Below are 19,595 nucleotides of genomic sequence, written 5' to 3'. Positions count from 1 at the left end.
ATTTATCAAAGACGTAGTCAGGGACAGGCAAATGGGTCAGTACAGGCAGCAATCAACAATACGAGAAGGCAGGCAAGAGTCGGTACACAGTATATCAATATAAGCAGTAGGCACACCCAGGAACACAATAGCTTGGAACCTATAATTGGGCACTGAGTCAATGACAAGTCCGCCTTTAAATAGGCAAAGGGTTCGCGCCAATCTGGACGCAGTGGCGTCATTTCCGGCGCGCCGGCGTCAGTTCCGACGCGCCGGCGTCAGTTCCGACGCGCCGGCGTCAGTTCCGACGCGCTGGCGTCAGTTCCGGCGCGCTGGCGTCAGTGACGCCGGCGTTCTGACGCCGACGTCCATTCCGACGCCGGCGCTGTTGCAGACGACCAATCAGGGAGTGGGACGAAGATGATGCAGGAGCCATGCGGTGGGGAGTAATGCCATCTTGGACGCCATCTTGGGAGACAGGTACAGCATCCATTACAACCGTGTAGAGATTTGTATCCGCAGACCCAGTGAAGTCTGCATATTCTAATTATTAATCAGTCTTGCTGTATCTGCTTCTATGGCAGATATTATATGACTTGTGCTGTTTTCATAATTTATGATGATCCCTAAGCTTAGCCTCCCAACAGCAGCCCAAACCACACTGAGCCTGTGCATGGTCATGGTCTTGCAAAGATGGTTTAACAAAGTTGCAAGATGATGAATCCCTGCGGCGAACTTTGAAAGCATAAATCATTTTTTTAGGCTTCTGGTGCAGTAAGTTAATGTTTATGTTTAGTATACAAAATACAGCATTTTTAACATTATTCTATTTTAGACTTTAGTTTCCCTTTAAAGGGACTCTTTCACAGCACAATAATGACCTTTTTATAGTCATTGAAATCTCTTTCTTTCAAGGCATCTAGAAAGCCATGTTTTCTAAAATGCTATTGATAGGTACCTAAGCATAATGGCTTGGTAACCGTTTAGTCAGTCTGAGGATTTTATCTAGGAGGAAGTAATTAGAAAAGCAGTTTATAGACTACTGAAAGTGACTATTATTTCCACATATTTTCAAAATAGGTTTAAATTAATATATATTAAGGCAGCAGTTCCTACTGAAACATAACTGCAAAAAAAACAAAAATAAAACATATAGACCACTAATGTTACAGAGACGTGCTAATTCCAATTACTAAATTTGCATTATGTTGCATCGCTTACTTTCGCTTGCTTCTTGTGATGTTTCTCAAACTGTGCTTTGACAGCTGTATGAGTATTTGCATCCGATCCTTCCAGATCTATTGATTGCTGAGTGGGCAAAAAAGATGCATTGGTTGTAAAATGATGGTTCAGGTCTTGGCTAATCTCCTCCTGCTCCTCTGTGATCACGTTTGTGTAAATGCTAATAGGAACAGCCTCTACATGTGTTTTTTTCTTTTTCTTTTGTTCTTTCTTGCCTTCTTTTAAGTCCTTGATGACAATAAGAGAATAAAAACAGTGAGTGAGTACTTTGGAGTGAAGAGCACTCACCAATGCCTGATTACAGAAAGTATACATAGTATGGCAACTACCCAAACAAAAGATTTATACAATATGTAGATCTGACCATATTACATAAACTAATTACAGTATTCTTCTCTACTTTATACAATTGTATTTTTACCTGAGTTAAAGGATGGGATTCTGTCACCCCCACAGTAGATGTTATCTCAACCTGCAAGCTTGGATCTTCTTCTTCCTTGTGGTTTTTTTCTGTCTCATTTATATGTCCTTGCTTTAAGGTATCCTGTACATGATCATTTAAAATGATGATAATAATACATTATACAATTATGATGCAAATATTGACCCAAATCACTTTGAAATTAAAAAAAATAATTTGATTTCAGTATTTGAACTGAATTTTAATAGTCACTGTGTGCCGATTGGTTTCTCTTGAAACTGCACTGATAGTATGAAACAATATATCAGATAGTATACATTAGTGATGGTAATTTTAGCATATATAAAATCCAGTTTTTTTTAGTCTCAGCCAAAATGATACTATGTAAACATCGCATGTCATTTGATTTTGTTTCTTTTGGTCAAGCAATCTAAATGTTTTTAAGGGCTGTGCATATAGATACAATTAAACATAAACGATTAATATAAGTACTTTTTAAAAATCTTTGCTCTCCATTTTGATAGCAGTTGTTCTGGCTGTAAAACCATCACACATACAAACTTCTAATTGTACAAGCCTTTGGTCATGCTTGACTCAAGGTTAAAAACTTTAGTTGGCCTTTAAAGAAAAACTATGCCCCCAAACAATGTATGTCTCTATAAAAATAGTGCATAAAACAGCTGATATGTAAAACCCTGCTTCACCTAAATAAACTATTTCATAAAAAATATACTTTTTTAGTAGCATGTGCCATACAATTCACAACACATACAAAGCTACCAAGGGCACACATACATGTTGTGTGACATGAGCCAATTAATGGACAACGTTCTGTCTCTTACTCCAACATTTCTTCCTGTTACAGTTAGAGCTGCAGTATTTCTGGTCAGGTGATCCATGAGGGAACACAATGAATATTAAGATGGTGGCTCAAGGTATTCTGGTGGGTATAATTTTCCTAAACCCTAAAAATTAACATGGCTAGAAATGCCATATTTTACATATTGAACTCACTGAACTGCCCTAAAGGTTCAGCATCTCTATAATAGTAATGATGCAGGCCTTCAAAGTTGTCACATGAGTTTCACATCTTGGATTTTGTTAGGAGTGTCAGCGCACTAAACATGCTCAGTGGGCTCTGAGCAGCTGTTGAGAAGCTAAGCTTAGGGTTATTGCAAATTTACAAGCAGAAAATAAGGTTTGTCTGTAATATAAGCTGATGCTACAAGGCTGATTATTAAATTCTAATGCTAATTGTGCTGGTTTCTGAGCTGCCGTGTAGCAATAATTATGTACTAATCAGCCTCAGCCTTATATTGTGACATTTATATTGTATATATTCAGTATATTGTAGTCTGTCCCTAAGCTCAGTAAGTGACGGCAGCACAGAGCATGTGCAGTGAATCTGCGGAAAAGAAGATGGGGAGCTACTGGGACATCTTTTGAGGCACAGATCTTCCCTGCTAAAGGGCTATGGTTCCTTTGGGCTGTTATAGAAGCCCAAAACATAATGTACAACATGTCTAAGAAGGTTTTCATTTATCCAGGTCATGTTATATATAGTAGAAGTAAATATAGAGCAACCGGACTTGTTGAGTAATAATTAAAGATGTTTCACTACTCATCCAAGCAGCTTCTTCAGTTCAACTCTCTTTTAGCTCTATGTGTATAAATTAAGAAGATTTCTGTGCATATGACAAGAAGACTTCTATTTTGGTTTTCTTAAACGTTTTTCAGGGGACCAGAAAAAATGGTGTAAAATCCAGGAAAATGTAAAATCAGGGAAATGTATTATGCATAATATATAGGTGGGACTACAAAACAACAATGTAAAATAAAGGAATACAATCAGGGGATGTAAAATTGAGGTTCCACTGTATAATAAATAAATTTTTTCAGATTTTTTTCACTTATTAAGGTTTCCCTTCCCTTTGAAGAATGAGACTTACAGTATATTCTGTTGATTGTTTAAAACCTTGCTTCTTCTTAGAAGTTCGGTCTTTCTTGGAATTTGTCACTTGCTGAATTAAATCAGATATTCCATTTTGTATAATATGATCAGTCAGTTCCTTCAATAAAGACAGCTGTAACAGATAATGAAATAGGTGAATTCCGCAATGCAAACAATGTTAATCTTCAACAGTCAAACATACTACTTACAACTTTTGTTGTTGTTAAATTGTATTAAATATGTATTAAACAATGTATTAAAAAATTTTTTTGCTTAATAAAAAACCGGCATACAGGCAATTACTTAGTACAGTAACTGCTGCGCATATTTCCCATCTTCCCCAATTTGGTGGTCGGTCTTTAATCCTGGACATGAAAAAGTGGTGGGGCATACTTGAAAACGGATAGATTGCAGTAATTACTGAGCATAACTGGGTATCTGAGGGAATTGGGGTATTGCTATACTAGTTGTTTAAAAGTATTTTACTAAAGAGGAATCACTGAAACCTGCAGAACTGTTTTGTTCAGTTCTTGTGATATAAATGTATATAAACAGAGTGCCTAGAGTTATGCAGAAAATTTAGATTTTTATTATGTAGTCTCAGTGAAGGAATTTATAAGGAATTTTTGAAGTAGTTTTAGGAAAATGTTCCCTTTTTTGATCAACTAACTACATAGACTATTGCCTAGAATTATCATATTGGTGCCAATGTATGTTGCATTACATTATAAAACAATCTTCCAAGAGAAAAAAATACTTGCCTTAATGCCATATGATTCAAAGAGCCTTTCGAAATCCTGTAGACAGAGGGCATAATAATGATTGAAGTACTGTATATATCAGGCAGCATAGATTATAACAATAATTACTGCTAGGTACTATTATAGCCAGACTAGTGAGAAATCATATACTATCATTATGGGGCCCATGTACTAAGAGTCGAAGTGAATTCGAAGTGAATTTTCGAATTCAAAAACTTCGAATATCAACGTAATTTGTGGGTCCTTCGACCATAGACTAGGCCAAAATTTGATTTGAATTGAAAAAATGAATATTCAACCATTCGAAAATCTAAGTACTGTCTTTTTAAAAGACTTCGACTTGGACACTTCGCCCCTTAAACCTGCCGAATTGCTATGTTAGCCTATAGGGACCTCCTAGAACCTATAGCCGGTTTTTTCGAAGTCAAAGTTTTTTTTTTGAAAATCGTTCGAACGATTTAATGGATCAAACGATTTTTACTTTGATCGTAAATGCCTGTTTTCGATCGAAAAAATACTTCGACTATCGAATTATCAAATTCGATGGTCGAATTTCGACGTTTTTTAACTTTGAAATTCGATCCTTAGTAAATGTGCCCCTAAATGTTAGTGCAAAGGAAGAGTATATGTAGAAATGTAAAATGTTAATACTTTCAGAGAGAATATAGGGCTTGTTTACTATGCAAACAGAAACAAAATTTAGTATGTGCTAATGCTATAATATGCATAAAGTTACTTGCTTACAAATGCAATGCTTTGTGACATGAAATGAGTGACGATGCTCCTGGGGAACCCTCTCTGATAAATTTCACAACTGCGAATCGCTATAAGCGAATTTGAGTCTAAATTGGTGCATCCCGCACAAGTCACAATAAGATAAATTTGTGAGTAGATATGTTTTATTTAGGAAACTGCTTAGGATGGCAAGCCCTGGTATGTAATACAATTTTTTTACTATAGTAGTTCCCATGTTTGATTTATAAGCTACAGCCATTCAGACATTCAATGTACCTGTGTGTTTTTAGGATGTAACAGTTGCAACAAATGTTGACTTGAGGAAAGCCTACAACTCTTAAATAAATCATTTCTAGAATAAATTTTCTTTAATTCATATAAATCATTTCTAGAATAAATTTTCTTTAATTCAATTTCAATTTTCATTAAATACAAAATAAAACATGAAACGACATCTTATTGTGTCCTCATTATTCTTTTGCTTCATATTTGTATTTATTTATTTGGGTGAGTAGAAGCAGGATCATTTGTGCTTTGCGCTGTAGGCGACAATAACGAGAGCATGACTTATCAGGGCCTTACCTTCATTTCAAAGTCTTTGTAAAGAGGTCCCTTAAAAAGGAAACAGACAGCAAATTAAATATATACATAAGATAAAAACACAAACAGAGGGTTTCTGACTGTAGGTACACTGAGTGTATAACCTTCCATGTCCCTCTTGTATAATTTGACTATTAAATATGTAGTTATAAAATATGCCTATTATGCGTCAGATTTCAGCAGACAAGGTAAGTTATTTGGAGTGACATTTAAACAGTGTAGTGCTTGCCAAAGGGATGAACTTTGCATCAGAAAGTAACCCTTAGAAGTTATCGTTCAAGTATGCCAAAAAAGCTACAGTAGGTGGTTATATTTGCAGTGTCAGGCTGCAGTCAGCTGCAAACTGGGAATTCATAAATAAGTAGAATAAACTTATAACAACAGATCACTATTATATTAATCTCCTAGTATATAGCTACTGATAAAACCAGATCCCCTGGGAACAGGTGCAGTAGTGTGACTTAAGATAGTACTAATAAATTGCATTTTGGGGACTAGGGAAGACATTTTTTTCACATTTTTATTTTATTGCCTAGAGATTAACAGAATAAAATGATGCAAAAGACTGCAAAAGTTCACAAAACTGTGAGACAGAAATGATAAATTTGTATATTTATACATTGTTGTATTGGGCTCCTTTGTGTCAGATTATTAGCCTGGTAATTGATCTTGTTGTATTTTGCCCACTAAGATTTTCCTGTCTCTTATTCCTGTCCACTTTCTCTGCATATGTGTTACTGCTGTCCACATTTGCCCAGTCAAGTTACCATTGCTATTTTTAGGCTTGTGTTCCAGTGCTTGTTAGCCTTTTCCTAGCAAAGCTATATTTTTTACAAGCTGTGTTCTTTACCTTCCTTAGTTAAAATGGAGTTAGTCTAAACGTCAGCCTCTTCCTGCTAACCATCCCTCCTAGGCTCACCAGGAAAATTGCAAGATAAAATCACAGGAACAGATGTACCAGAAAATAGTTATATGCAAAATCACGCACCATGCCTGTTTTTGTCCTGCTTTCCGTGGGGCTGGATTGCGACACATGACAACAATTTTCTATAAAATAATCTGCATGTTACCTCATTTTTTTTACCTGTGGTCCTGGTGGACCTTGGGGTCCTACTGGTCCCGCTTCTCCTTTATCTCCCTTTTCACTTACAGTTAGACCTACCTAATGAAAACACAGACACATTTAGGGTGCTAATGGGAAGACAAATTCAGTCATTATGCACACCACTGACATCTGAATTGTACTATTTAATAAAAGGACATATAGAGATATTATATAAAGATACTCATACATGGATTAATGCTATTCCAACTAATAAATGTTTTGACTTACATCTCCTGGTTCTCCTTTTTGGCCTGATTCTCCCTACGGTTAAAAAGAAGGAAAGACTGTTATTGAGCACGTAATAACAAATACTGTCAGAATATCTATAACATTGCCTTCTTAAATGCATTAGGATCAGTGCTTTAAAAATCAGTGCTTTGTATGAAAAATGCAGCACTTAGGTCAAAACTAAGTGCCATTCTCTGGATATGGGTTCTTGGGGATGGGAATTTTGTGGTTAGTATTAGTTATGATCACTAAAATTGAGGCATCCCAGAAGTTGATTTGATAGAGGTCTCTTAAATGCAGTTGGTAACTGCTTCTAGATTGAAAAAAAAAAAAAAATGTATTCACAGATTACAGTTATTAATAATAAAACAAATTATTATTTTTCAGAGACAAAGACATCTTTATATAGCATGACAGATGTAATAAATTTAGTATAAGTAACATGCACATTTTGATGTAAGTACAGCCAGTCTGGCCTTTAAATATTAGATATTCCATGAAAATACAGCAATTACAAATCTACAGATATTGACTTTATGCTGAATATTCATTTAAATGAACTCCTTGCTGCTTTAGTGGGTGCAAACAGAGGCCCTCTACAGATACTTGATTTATTCCTCACAAAATTAATATGTGTTGAGGAATACTACACTAAAATACTAAAAAAAAACTCACCTTTTGTCCAGGTAACCCAGGGTTCCCAGTTTTTCCATCCAGGCCATTTTTTCCAGAAGACCCTTGTATTCCCTAATAAATAATCATAATGAATTTTGCATATATGTTATCAACTCACTTAGTCATGCTAAGTTCCATTGCACCCATATCTGACACAGGATTTTATGTCTGAAAAGCACCAGTCTGGGCCTTTTAGTCATTTCAAATTCAAGTCAATGCACACCAACAAGATACAAACTCTTTTTAGCTGCCTGTGTGCCATAAGGTTAAACAGGTATTATCTTTACTATAAACTATAAAATATAAGTACATAATACTGTACTACGGAAACCCATTATCCAGATTGTTATGAATTCTGGGAATATGGGAATGCCATGTTTAATTGATGTTAACTAAGCTAGCACATATCCTTGTTGGTAGCAAAGCAATCCTATTGGGTTTCCTAATATTAAGCTTTCCAGATAATGGAGACCATACCAGTATATCAGCTGTACTTTAAAAATTAAGACCATTTGTGGCAATATCGAAGACTTTTGCAATCATTTCTGTATATTATCACACACAATGACATGCAACTAACAATAACTTCCAGGGAATATACCTTTTCCCCTTTCATTCCTTTCTCAGCAGTGGACTCCAACTATGAACAAGAAGACAAAGACAGACATTATCATAAATATAGCTTTAATCATTTATTTAAGTCCTTTTAAGATTGGAGTACATTTTTGAGATATTCTGCTCCATGAACATTCTAGGTAAATTTAAAATTTTGCAGGACAAACTGTTCAATTCATCTGAGAAGGGTTTATATAAAAAGTGTGGGGCAATGTGCAAAGTGCTAATGATGGGTACAAAATACAATGTATTTTGCAAACTGCTCTACACTTAGAGCCCAGTAGTGAAGCCCTTTGCTCTCCAGAAAGGATCACAAAGACCTTTGCCAATACCTTTGTATCTACATATATACACATTTATGCACCTATACACTGTTTTATCTGCATGCTAAAACGCATAATCTTGAGGAAAGAAAAACAGATTATTTATTAAAGAAATTGATGTACAGTAGTATCCTAAACTAAGCCCAATAGAATTAAACAGCAAAAAAACATGCACCACAAAAACTGATTTTAAAGGAGACTTTTAGTTTTAGCTTTCTCATATCAATTGTGTTAGTATTCAGTAAAATCTAGAACACAGATTAGGGTTTTTTATTTAGAACTCCTTTTAACAACTTCTTTCTCACCTATAAGAAATGTTTACCTCTGCTGTTTATCATTTGCTCTCTTACCATGCCCATACATTGCTTCCTCCATACTGGATTGCAGTAAAATTTGAGGTTCTGGCAGGCTAAATATATTCTTTACATTAACCATATTTACATCTGAGTCAAACATTTTCCCCAGTTCAGCATGTTGGGAAATCATACAGCCACATGTAGGATAGAACCCAGCAGCCAAAGGTAAATTGCATATAGCAGCATATAGTGTACATAGAAGCTATGTTAGGCTAGATATAGAGCAAAGGCCTATACGCAGATGCCCCCCATCATAGGCGGATTTTCAATAAGGCTAGGGGAGGCTAAGCCTTCTAAACCTGCCTGACTGCACGGTTCGTTTAATCCGCCTCCAAACCACGATGCTGAAGAGATCAGTTGCACTCTGATTGGATAATGTGGTTTATAGCTTGTCCAATCAGAGCACAGCTGACTTTACAGACAGTGAACTGTACCAACCAGGTTCAGAGTAGACCTGGCTGGGAAAACTTTACCAACTGAAGGCAGCATGGCAGAAGGAGACTGATATGAAGCAGTTGGATTGGAACTTACAGCCGCCCATGTTTGCAGCTTTTATTCAACTCACAGGTACTATCTACTGCAGCTTCTCCACCAGCTTGAATAAGTATTAAAGGTTTTTTTAGGTTCTTTTTTTTTTTTTTTTGCTCCATTTCTTGCTTTATACTAGTTTTTATGATTTTTTTCATTGTTGTTTTTATGAAAACAGCCCTCTGTTATACCTACCATTTTTCCTGAGGCTCTTATATGTAAATTAGAATTTAATTTCGCACTGAGTATAATGTGCCAGGACCCACTGTCTCCCACTGAGTATAATGTGCCAGGACCCATTGTCTCCCACTGAGTATAATGTGACAGAACCCACTGTCTCCCACTGAGTATAATGTGACAGAACCCACTGTCTCCCACTGAGTATAATGTGCCAGGACCCACTGTCTCCAATACACAATATATTTTGAAAAAAGAACCTACTGTTTAACCCAACCGGTGTGCAAGCTCTATAAGCCCACCGCTCTGGTGGGGTAAAAGAAATATGGGGTGATTGGTTCCCTTTATGTTAGCCAGTATATAGTCAAATTTAGCCTCTCCAAACAAAAAAATCAACCGCCACCTATGCCCCCCATCCTGGTTCTTATCTGCCCCCTTACTTGCCCCTCATTTAGACTTGCAATTTAGGGTGTGACATTGGGCACAGGGTGGTAAGTACTCCTGCCCAACTTTCAACAGCACTATATTTATGAGGACTGGGCTTGGGGAGACACATAGGTGTCCTGCACCCTGGTTCCTTAGGAAAGTGACTTTGCCCTTACTAGCAGTGCACTCTGCACCTTGTGCTCAATTTTTAATCTGGCATTAGATTCACAGCACAGCAAGTGCCCAGACACAAGTGCTTAATGAATGAGTATTAAGGGGTGTGACTTAGTGCTCTAGTACTTGTGTTCAGGACCCTTGTAAATTATTCCTACAGTATGGATAAAGATGGATAAAGATGGATAAGGATGGATAAGGCTGTCTCAGCAGAAACTGTGTCAATAAACAACAAATACTATTAAACTGCTATATACTGATGTTTTCCGAGAAGATGTGAGCTAAAGGAATTAATATCAGTGTCGATTTATTCACATGAACCATGTTCTTGGTTAGTGGGCATGAAATGATTGCTTCCTAGGTAGAATTGTGTGTCCTGTATGTATGCTGCAGATAGTATTACTAATATCAGGCCTTACTACATGTGATGAAAGTATGTGCATAAAGTGCAAATGACCTTGTTTTGAATTATTTATTACCATATCAATAAAATAAACTGTATGCCATCTTCAAACTATCTTACCAGTGAAGCACCAGGTGGTCCTGGACGGCCTTCTGGTCCCTTAAAAATGAGACAAAGATAATAAATACACTGTGTACAACATGTCTTTGTACATGGGTAAAAGTAAAGCTTCCTTCTGAGTGTTAACTATTTATAACTACAGACTGAGTGCGATAGTCAGATAGCTGCATGTTACTATAAAGACCCCTTCACTCCCTGTGTTCTCTTATTAGTTTAGAGTCCAAGCACAGCATGGATAACTAATCTGTCTCTTTTTTTCTAACAAGGCATTGAGATGAGCAGATACTGTTTTGGTTTGTTTGCTGCGCAGTGCAAGCTGCCAGGAACTTAATGATTTAAAAAAGTTCCTTTATTGTACAACTAATTGTTTCAGACTGTTTTCCAAGTTTGATTGCAGCCCAAGAGCACACTTAAAAGGGAGATCCTCAGATGCAAAATATAGCAACTGACTAGCTCCATGAAGCAGATTCAGCAACGGTGGGATGGTAGACACTTTTGGTCAAAGCTGAACCAAGCCTATGTAACAGAAACCATTTCTTTGACAGGCATTTTTATTCTTGCTGTGCCTTAGATTGAAAATGTAGAACCTGTAGTACTGGCAGTTAGCACCCTTATTGGTTAATAAATCCAAAAATGTGCATCTCATGTTTGGGCCCTTAAACAGACATTTTTATATTCTCTATAACTAGCATGGAGGCCAGTGAGCTACATACTAGAAAAGGAAGTTAAAGACTACCTCTAGCATCACCTTTTTCTGAAGTGCCAACTACAGAACACCAATATATAGAAATGGTTTAAAAGACACCAACTGATCCAGTAAGTAAGTAAGTTAAGATGTTGCATTTAAAATGAATGATGTAAAACTAAAATTATCTTTTTTGATGACATACAACTTACATCTCACATCAGTGAGAAGCCTAATGTAAGTTTATTACAAAATAAACACTAGAAAAGTGTTTAAAACTTTGGAGTCAATTACTCATTTAAAGTAAGAAAATTATATTTTTTAAGAAATAATGGAATTGCTCTACAGTTTAAAATATGATACTGTATGTTATTCTTGATAATATTATACTTACTCTGGGTCCTGGTAGCCCTGTGTCTCCCTTTTCTCCTTTAAAACCTGATTCTCCTGGATCTCCTATCTCTCCACGTTCTCCCTAAAATAATTGAATGATAAAAGTTTATATTGTTAAAGACATGGAGTAACTTTTTAGATCCAAATAAATCTTAAACACAGTACACATTTCATTGTTTACTTCAGACTTAATACAGAATGGATTCTAAAAGTATTTTTCCCCTGAATCTATGTGAATGAAAAAGAAGTTGATTATTTGTCAAATAACAAACCTTTTCTCCTTTGACAAGCAAACTTTTGTCTATTTCAGTCACCTGTAAAAAAAAATAAATAACTGTTTAAATATTTTGAAGTGGAAAACCTTAACATATTTTTTTTAACAAATCTCATTATGATGTTACCTGATGCTTCTAGAAATTAATGAAAATGTTGCAATAAAAAAGCAAATATAGCAAATAAAATACTTACCATTGCCCCAGGTGTTCCTGGCTGCCCCTGTAAAAATGAAATTACAATGAAAGCTATACTTTAGTTAACCACAATAATCAGGAAGTGTATGGTATTAGAAACAACATTAATTCTAGTAAAAGGGAACAGGTTAAGTCTTATAAAACTATCCAAACATATTGTAGCATCTTCTGGTGTGGTATTCCTCCTATGCCTGCCATATTCCATCTAGCTAAGAACCATTAAAATTGTTGCAGATAGGGGGATGCACAAGAGGCATTCTTGTATGGACAGATCTTTCACCAATGCTAATAGCTGTTTAGCTACAATGTGTATTCTGTAGTAATTTCACTTTAAATAAATGTTTCTTTATACAAAGCATATGGGTGTTTGTGCTGTTTAGTGACACAAATGACAGCAATTTGTCTAGGAGGTCTGTATGCTTATGTTTCAGTGGTTCTGTTTGGTTGGCTTATGAAATGCTTCTCTGTTTTTCATCAATTTGGAAAGCTTTTTAGAGGATTATCGATACACAGGTTGTAAACAAATGACTAAATGCTTTACTAACCGCTTCTCCTTTATCACCTTTTTTACCATCTATGCCCTGTTGAGAGAGAAAAAGAAAGTAAAATCTTGCAATGTAAAAAATTCATGGGTACCACATGCAAATAAATAAAATACTCTGAAGACCTACAGTTTTGTGGGTGTAATATTTTTGCTCTGCATAAAGGCCAGTCATGAGTGATGCATATTTGTACAGTATATCAAGTCATAACATTTCAAAGGTTTGAAATTACTGGATCACAGACTAATAAATAAATTGGAATGTAATTGTGATTCAATCAGATTTTCTGAATCCATTTGTTCACAATCATAGACACAGACAGCGAGTTGGGTATGCCATCACAATAACTTTTGCAGAGTCTGAGGATAGCAGATTTTCTGCATTTAAATATTTAAATAATATTAAAATAAATATTTAAATAAATAAATATTAAACTCACTTTTATGTAAAAGGAACAACAAAGTCTATGAATATGTAATGCTTTAAGTGCCAGCAGAATTTCCCATTTCATTTGCATTCAGTGCCAGCTGTTTCTAAACATTTTGTGGCATTTCCTGGAAGGAATTTTTAGTAGACCTAGGAAAATTATACATAATTAAGCTTTCCAAATCTGCCAGTGTTTTTGTGTATTTACACTTCTGGAGCAAGATTTAGAGCTCTAAATACCAAGTAAAAATGAAAAAATGCTATTTTTCATGATATAGGGATTTATACCAGAAAAATATTTTATTTTATGCACAAACATTCGACTGATTTGGAAAGCCTCCTGTCTCACAAACATGGCAATATCAGAATATCTATAGTTTTATGGAGATTTATGACTTCTATAGATCAAAAACTCACAGCAATAAATTCCCGAATTTTCAAAGCACTACAGCAGAATACAGAATCCAAGGCACTCGTTCCCCCACACTGCTTATTGCCTATGAGCAGGGGAACTAGCTGGTTGTGAGGAAGCTTTAACAGCCACTTCTCCTCTTGCAGACCCGGAAGTGCAGCAGAATGTAGAATCTACATTCTGTAGCACTTTGGCACTTTTAGCTACAGAATGTAGATTCTACGTTCTGTGGCATTTAAGGATCAAGTGTTTTTTTTTCTACATTGTTTTGACCGAGTTTTGAATTTACATGCATTTTTAATATTTTTTTAACTAAATGCATTTTCCTGAATTCTAAATGCAACTATCTATTCTAATGTCATATGCATTGTCATCAAACAGAAAAATGCAACATGTTGCATTTAAAAAAGTGCAATGAAAAAAAATTCTAAACTAAGGATGCACCAAATCCAGAATTCAGTTTGGGATTCTGCTAAGCTTCTGCCTTTTCTAGCAGGATTTGGATTCGACTGAATCCAAGTGCTTGGCCGAACCAAATTAGAATTAAAAAATCATGTGACTTTTTGTCACACAAACAAGGAAGTCAAAAAAAAATTAAAATTTTTTTAGTTCCCCTTTTTTCCATAAGTTACATATGCAACAGGGTTCAGTTCGGCATTCGGCCGAATCATTCACAAAGGATTCAGGATTCAGCCGAATCTACATCTCAAACAGATCAAATTCACAAAAAAAGCCTACTTGTAATTCTCTTAATATACTCATATTATACCATGCAGAATGTAAAAAAGATGATTAAGGTTATTATTATAATCATTTTCCTATCTAATGTAGATGGTAAAATAATTCTTTCTATGGCTGACTGTCAGGCAACACCTAATTGCTATAAATCATAACTTCATAATACATCCCTTAACAAACTCCATCAGCACATGTATATGCTTGTCTGTCATGCATGTAACAGTTATACTACCATGCGCCTGATTTGTAGAAAGTCCACCAAGGCCTGAGCCTAGGGCGGCAGGATTTTAGGGGGCAGCATGCTACCCAACCACAACCACATTGTTTCAGAAACATTGGGGATGCACAGGAGATATGATCGCTTTTTACATCTTCCATGTGACAATCCCCATTGCTCCGGTCCCTATAATGAAAAATTGAGTGAATAATTGGGAGGGGACAGGAGGCAACGAATGGCAGCTGGCCCAGGGGCACCCGCTATGTAAATCCGGCAAACTACTTACATCTCTTCCATTTGGCCCCATGTCTCCTTTTATTCCAGTATCACCAATCCGGCCAGGGAGTCCAACAGGGCCCTGGAAAATTGTTTTGAACATAATATTTTACTAACAAAGTTCGATGTAGGTGTAGAAATTGCAATCACAAAATTCTGTACGTACAATAAGCTGTACAGTTGAACAACTTTTATAAATATTAATAATGAAAATTATGAATAAATGAAAATTGTTGGATTTTGTTGAATTTATTTAAAATAAATAGCCTAGAAATGATGTGTCAATAAACATAGTATTAAAAAAATCTGAATGTAATTTAGTCGACTAACACAGCACTAAATGATCGAAAAATCAAATTCCCTTTTGGACAACCTTAAAGGTGTGGTTCACCTTTAAGTTAATTTTTATTATTAGGGGTGCACTTTTATCATTAGGGATGAACTGAACCAAAATCCTAACCGAATCCTAATCCAAAAAATCAGGAAGGAAATAATTTTTTTTTATCCGTGCACAGTTCTCTTTCCCCTTTCCCCCCTAATTTACATATGCAAATTATGGTTTGGATTTGGTTTGGTAATCGGCTGAATCTTTCACAAAGGATTTATGATTTGGCCGAATCCTAAAATAGTGAATTTGGTGCAACCTTGAGCCGCAGTGCTATATATTTATATACTTTACAATATAAAAATGTATTGTATAAAGGCACTGTGTACCCTCACAATGGAGGGGCCACATTTACTTTGTATCAATTGTGCACTTTGTCAGGCGGGTGAGTGTGGTAACAGAAGAGAAATTATAAAGATAAAGAGAGGAGTTAAATGAATGGACATGGTAGTAACTGGTGGTTAGTGGATAGGAAATCAAAGCATTATGCTACAGGTATCTTAATGAGATCACTTGGATCATGGGTATCGGTAGTGGTGATGAAGATACTCCTACAGTATTTGGTGTGTTGACATACTGAACAGTTTTAATATTATGTATTCTGTTTGTGTGAGCTTATCGCTTCAAAGAAGAATGTTCAATATATTTACTTGCATTCTAGTATATGTATGGATTGATAACACAAATAACAAACCCAGAAACAAATATGTATTACACTTTAATCATACAAAATCAATGGTAGCTATGTGCAGTATGGCTAACAAGTATACATTACCCTTTGTCCTTTTTCTCCTGGTTCTCCAGAGACACCTGCATCTCCCTAGATAATGCCAAGAAACAAAGAGATGTATATCACATATCTATTCCTAAAATTTAATGTAGAATTAAACGTTCTGGTTAATTTGACATTTACATTCCTTGTGAATATTCTTTGAATGACTTAAGAGTCACCTGCTGGGATATTTCAGGCCCCTATGCAGCCCTGAGGTGGCCAAGCTGATGTGCATCGCTAGTACAGAGATCGCAAAAGAGTTCTCTGCACTAGAAGAGCCAACATTCTGATTCAAAAATGGGAACTTCAGCTCTTTAACTAACTAGGAGCGAATTGTTGCCACCCCATGCAACTTGTGGACTGTGCCGCCAGAGAAAAGTTTCTCAACTCGCCTCATGGGCACAGTGCCCCCGTGTCACCTGAAAAAAAAAAGTTCACTGCCGATTACCAGTGCTATCTATTTTCAATTTCTATCTCTAAAATTTATACAGGTCATTTGAAACACCCTTTCTTTATTAATGATGGCAGAATGAACTACTGTAGATATTGGTTCATTTTGCATATATTTCTTGCAATATATTGTGCATTGTCAACTTTAGGGCAAACTTATCGATATTTGATTTTCTTTCTGCAATCGAGGAAATCAAATTCAAGATTTATCAATTTAAAAAAAAAAGACCTCAAACATGACTAAAAACTTCTAAACCTATCGAGATTCTATGGAAATCATTGGAGTGTGTATCTGAAGCATTCAAGCAAGTTAATGTTCATGTTGATAACATGTTAAAATGAAAGAGTTAAAACTGTTTTCATTTAACGTGTGTAGGTCTCCTATTATCTTTTTCTTTCTGTCTATGTTTGATGCCTTGTACAGCATTTAGAAAACATGTAGCACCACAAAATCATCTCACAGAAGGTATGTGCAAGAACTTATTTCATTCAGTTTCCTACCGTCTCGCCTTTGTCCCCTTTTAGTCCCGGTTCACCCTAAAGATGAAAACGATCATTGCATCAGTGCAGCACTGTGTCATTCTAAGAACATTTTTCTCCACTCAGCAAAAGAATACCACACTATGAAACAGACAACCTTTCTAACTGCACAGGTGGCATAACCAATACTTCCAGGAATATCTTACAATGTTTAGCTGTTAGCTGCCAAGAGAAGCTTTAATAAGAGAGAACAATGAAAAAACTTTACCACACTCTCAAAATGTTGGTTACTACAGGTGACTGGCTTTGAAGCAAACATTGCACCTTTTATTACATTATAATTTGTAATTTCTGAGAAACTATACCTAGATGACAATCTGTACAACTAACCCACGTTGTGTACTTAAAGGAAAACTATACCCCCAAAATGAATACTTAAGCAACAGATAGTTCATATCATATTAAGTGGCATATTAAAGAATCTTACCAAACTGGAATATATATTTAAGTAAATTTTGCCCTTTTACATCTCTTGCCTTGAGCCACCATTTCATGATGGTCTGTGTGCTGCCTCAGAGATCACCTGACCAGAAATACTACAGCTCTAACTGTAACTGGAAGAAGTGTGAAAGCAAAAGACACAACTCTGGCTGTTAATTGGCTCATGTGACCTAACATGTATGCTTTGTTGGTATGTTTGTGAGTACAGTGAATCCTACGATTCCAGGGGGCGCCCCTTATTTTTTAAAATGGCAATTTTCTATTTATGATTACCTAATGGCACATACTATTAGAAAAGTATATTATTATGAAAATGGTTTATTTACATGAAAACATATGAGCTGTTTTATGCAATATCTTTTTATAGAGACCTACATTGTTTCGGGGGTATAGTTTTCCTTTAATTTGTATTTTATGGTTATGACAATCATAACCTGCAATCACATATAATGAATTATCCTTCAGAATTAAAGTCAACCCTGTATCTGACCAGACACTCAATGAGCAGTCTAGCAAGGCAGGAAAGTAAATGTTATCTTAACTCTTAGTCATATTCACGTGAAACAAATAAGGTTGCCTCTTTTTTAGTACTAAACAAATCTACATTGATTTTACTTTACTGCCTTTATAGACTGCTCATTGAGTGCCTGCTCAGACATTCACAATAAGATAGAAATATTCTTGTTTAGATGAATGCATTAGCACTGGTAAATCTAAGGAAACCCACATATATTTGAAAATAGCCAAGAAATGTGCATTTTGTCATGATCATTCATGTTTATTTATAGGAATGTCATATATACTCCTTAATTTCCTTTGCTTCCAGTACACAAAGCACAGTCACCTGAACCTACACTAAACAAACATGTAGGGTTTAGAATTGAGCTCTATATATAGATGGTTACATAGATATTTTGCCTTACATTTGCTACTATGTATGTGGCTACTATTTCAGTTAATGCAATTCCCCATTTAAATTGAAGCTACATGCCCAAACACAATTACTGTATTTTCTATAGTATTTATTCTCCAGCTGGAAACATAAAGTAGATGTCATTAAGGTGACCAGACCTTTAATGCACATAAAAGTACATGGTGCCACACTAAATTGTTACTTGTAGTTCTTGTACTTGTAGCTCTTAAATAAATGTCCCCCCTTTGTGTATCCTGTATTATAAGAAAGGTTTGGTCACATTAATAAAGTTACTGTCCTGTGAAGACTTGGCTAATAGGTCTCTACTTACATCTTTACCTCTTAGTCCAGACTGTCCCAGGGCACCAAAATTTCCAGATTCACCCTTCTGTCCCTTTTCTCCAAAATCTCCCTATATAAAGAAATTAGTGACAATACATTTAATCCATACATTTAGCTGTAAACACTCTAAGGAATGTTTTTTAAAAAGGAATACCATGAATGTGATAACTCACTCCGTAATATGTCATATTAAATAGTGACACAGAGGAAAATTCACTAAGGGCCCTTTATTTGTTGCTCAAAATTGAGAACCCCATATCCACTGTGGCATGTGTCTGAGTCATGCTGCTCACTCTGTCTGGCTAGAGCAAGTTCCAGAAAGATAGTGAGAATGTGTGATATGGTCCTTACCCACAGTCAGCCAAAATATGGGGAATACATTTGATTAAAAAAACAAATCTGAATTATGCTCTTTTTGTAAACAATAAACTGAAGCCATTTAGATGCTACCCCATATATGCATAATTTTAAAGGCAGCTCTAAATATATTCCATACTGTGCAACACATAAGAACAGTTTGGTATATTCCTGTTTTTGGAAAAAAACTTACTTTGGGACCTGGTTTTCCAGACAATCCTATGTTCCCCTGTAAAACAGAATAAAAATTAAATCAGTTCCACCAGCTGGTAAAAAAAAGTATTTTTATTGCAAAATAATGTCCTCCTGATCATGCAGCCCCCTATACCTCATGCTCCAAACTTGTATCGCAAAGCTCAAAATGGCTGAATACAGTGTACACTGTTGCTTACTGTTATTCATGCTCCAATGATTCTG

General features: G+C 35.7%; 1 protein-coding gene across 9 annotated transcripts in view; it reads right to left on the bottom strand.

The window, feature by feature from the left end:
- Positions 1 to 19,595, bottom strand: part of LOC108711240 (collagen alpha-1(VII) chain) — a 181,287-nt gene that overhangs the window by 92,080 nt on the left and 69,612 nt on the right. For all 9 annotated transcript variants that reach the window (XM_018252788.2, XM_018252787.2, XM_018252789.2 and 6 more), the window contains exons 48-66: positions 19,372 to 19,407; positions 18,811 to 18,891; positions 17,087 to 17,122; positions 16,139 to 16,183; positions 14,989 to 15,060; positions 12,913 to 12,948; positions 12,366 to 12,392; positions 12,170 to 12,211; positions 11,899 to 11,979; positions 10,820 to 10,858; positions 8,299 to 8,337; positions 7,698 to 7,769; positions 7,023 to 7,055; positions 6,774 to 6,851; positions 5,672 to 5,701; positions 4,355 to 4,390; positions 3,592 to 3,726; positions 1,643 to 1,765; positions 1,201 to 1,449 (exon numbers count right to left, since the gene is read on the bottom strand). In XM_018252788.2, coding sequence (XP_018108277.1) covers positions 1,201 to 1,449; positions 1,643 to 1,765; positions 3,592 to 3,726; positions 4,355 to 4,390; positions 5,672 to 5,701; positions 6,774 to 6,851; positions 7,023 to 7,055; positions 7,698 to 7,769; positions 8,299 to 8,337; positions 10,820 to 10,858; positions 11,899 to 11,979; positions 12,170 to 12,211; positions 12,366 to 12,392; positions 12,913 to 12,948; positions 14,989 to 15,060; positions 16,139 to 16,183; positions 17,087 to 17,122; positions 18,811 to 18,891; positions 19,372 to 19,407 — 1,290 coding nt within the window. The remainder of the gene's footprint in view (positions 1 to 1,200; positions 1,450 to 1,642; positions 1,766 to 3,591; positions 3,727 to 4,354; positions 4,391 to 5,671; positions 5,702 to 6,773; positions 6,852 to 7,022; positions 7,056 to 7,697; positions 7,770 to 8,298; positions 8,338 to 10,819; positions 10,859 to 11,898; positions 11,980 to 12,169; positions 12,212 to 12,365; positions 12,393 to 12,912; positions 12,949 to 14,988; positions 15,061 to 16,138; positions 16,184 to 17,086; positions 17,123 to 18,810; positions 18,892 to 19,371; positions 19,408 to 19,595) is intronic.

The sequence above is a fragment of the Xenopus laevis genome, chromosome 3L (genome assembly GCF_017654675.1).
Source record: "Xenopus laevis strain J_2021 chromosome 3L, Xenopus_laevis_v10.1, whole genome shotgun sequence".
NCBI lineage: Eukaryota > Metazoa > Chordata > Amphibia > Anura > Pipidae > Xenopus > Xenopus laevis.
The sequence above is the reverse complement of the archived record's forward strand: the minus strand, read 5'-3'. Positions and strand labels throughout refer to the sequence as shown.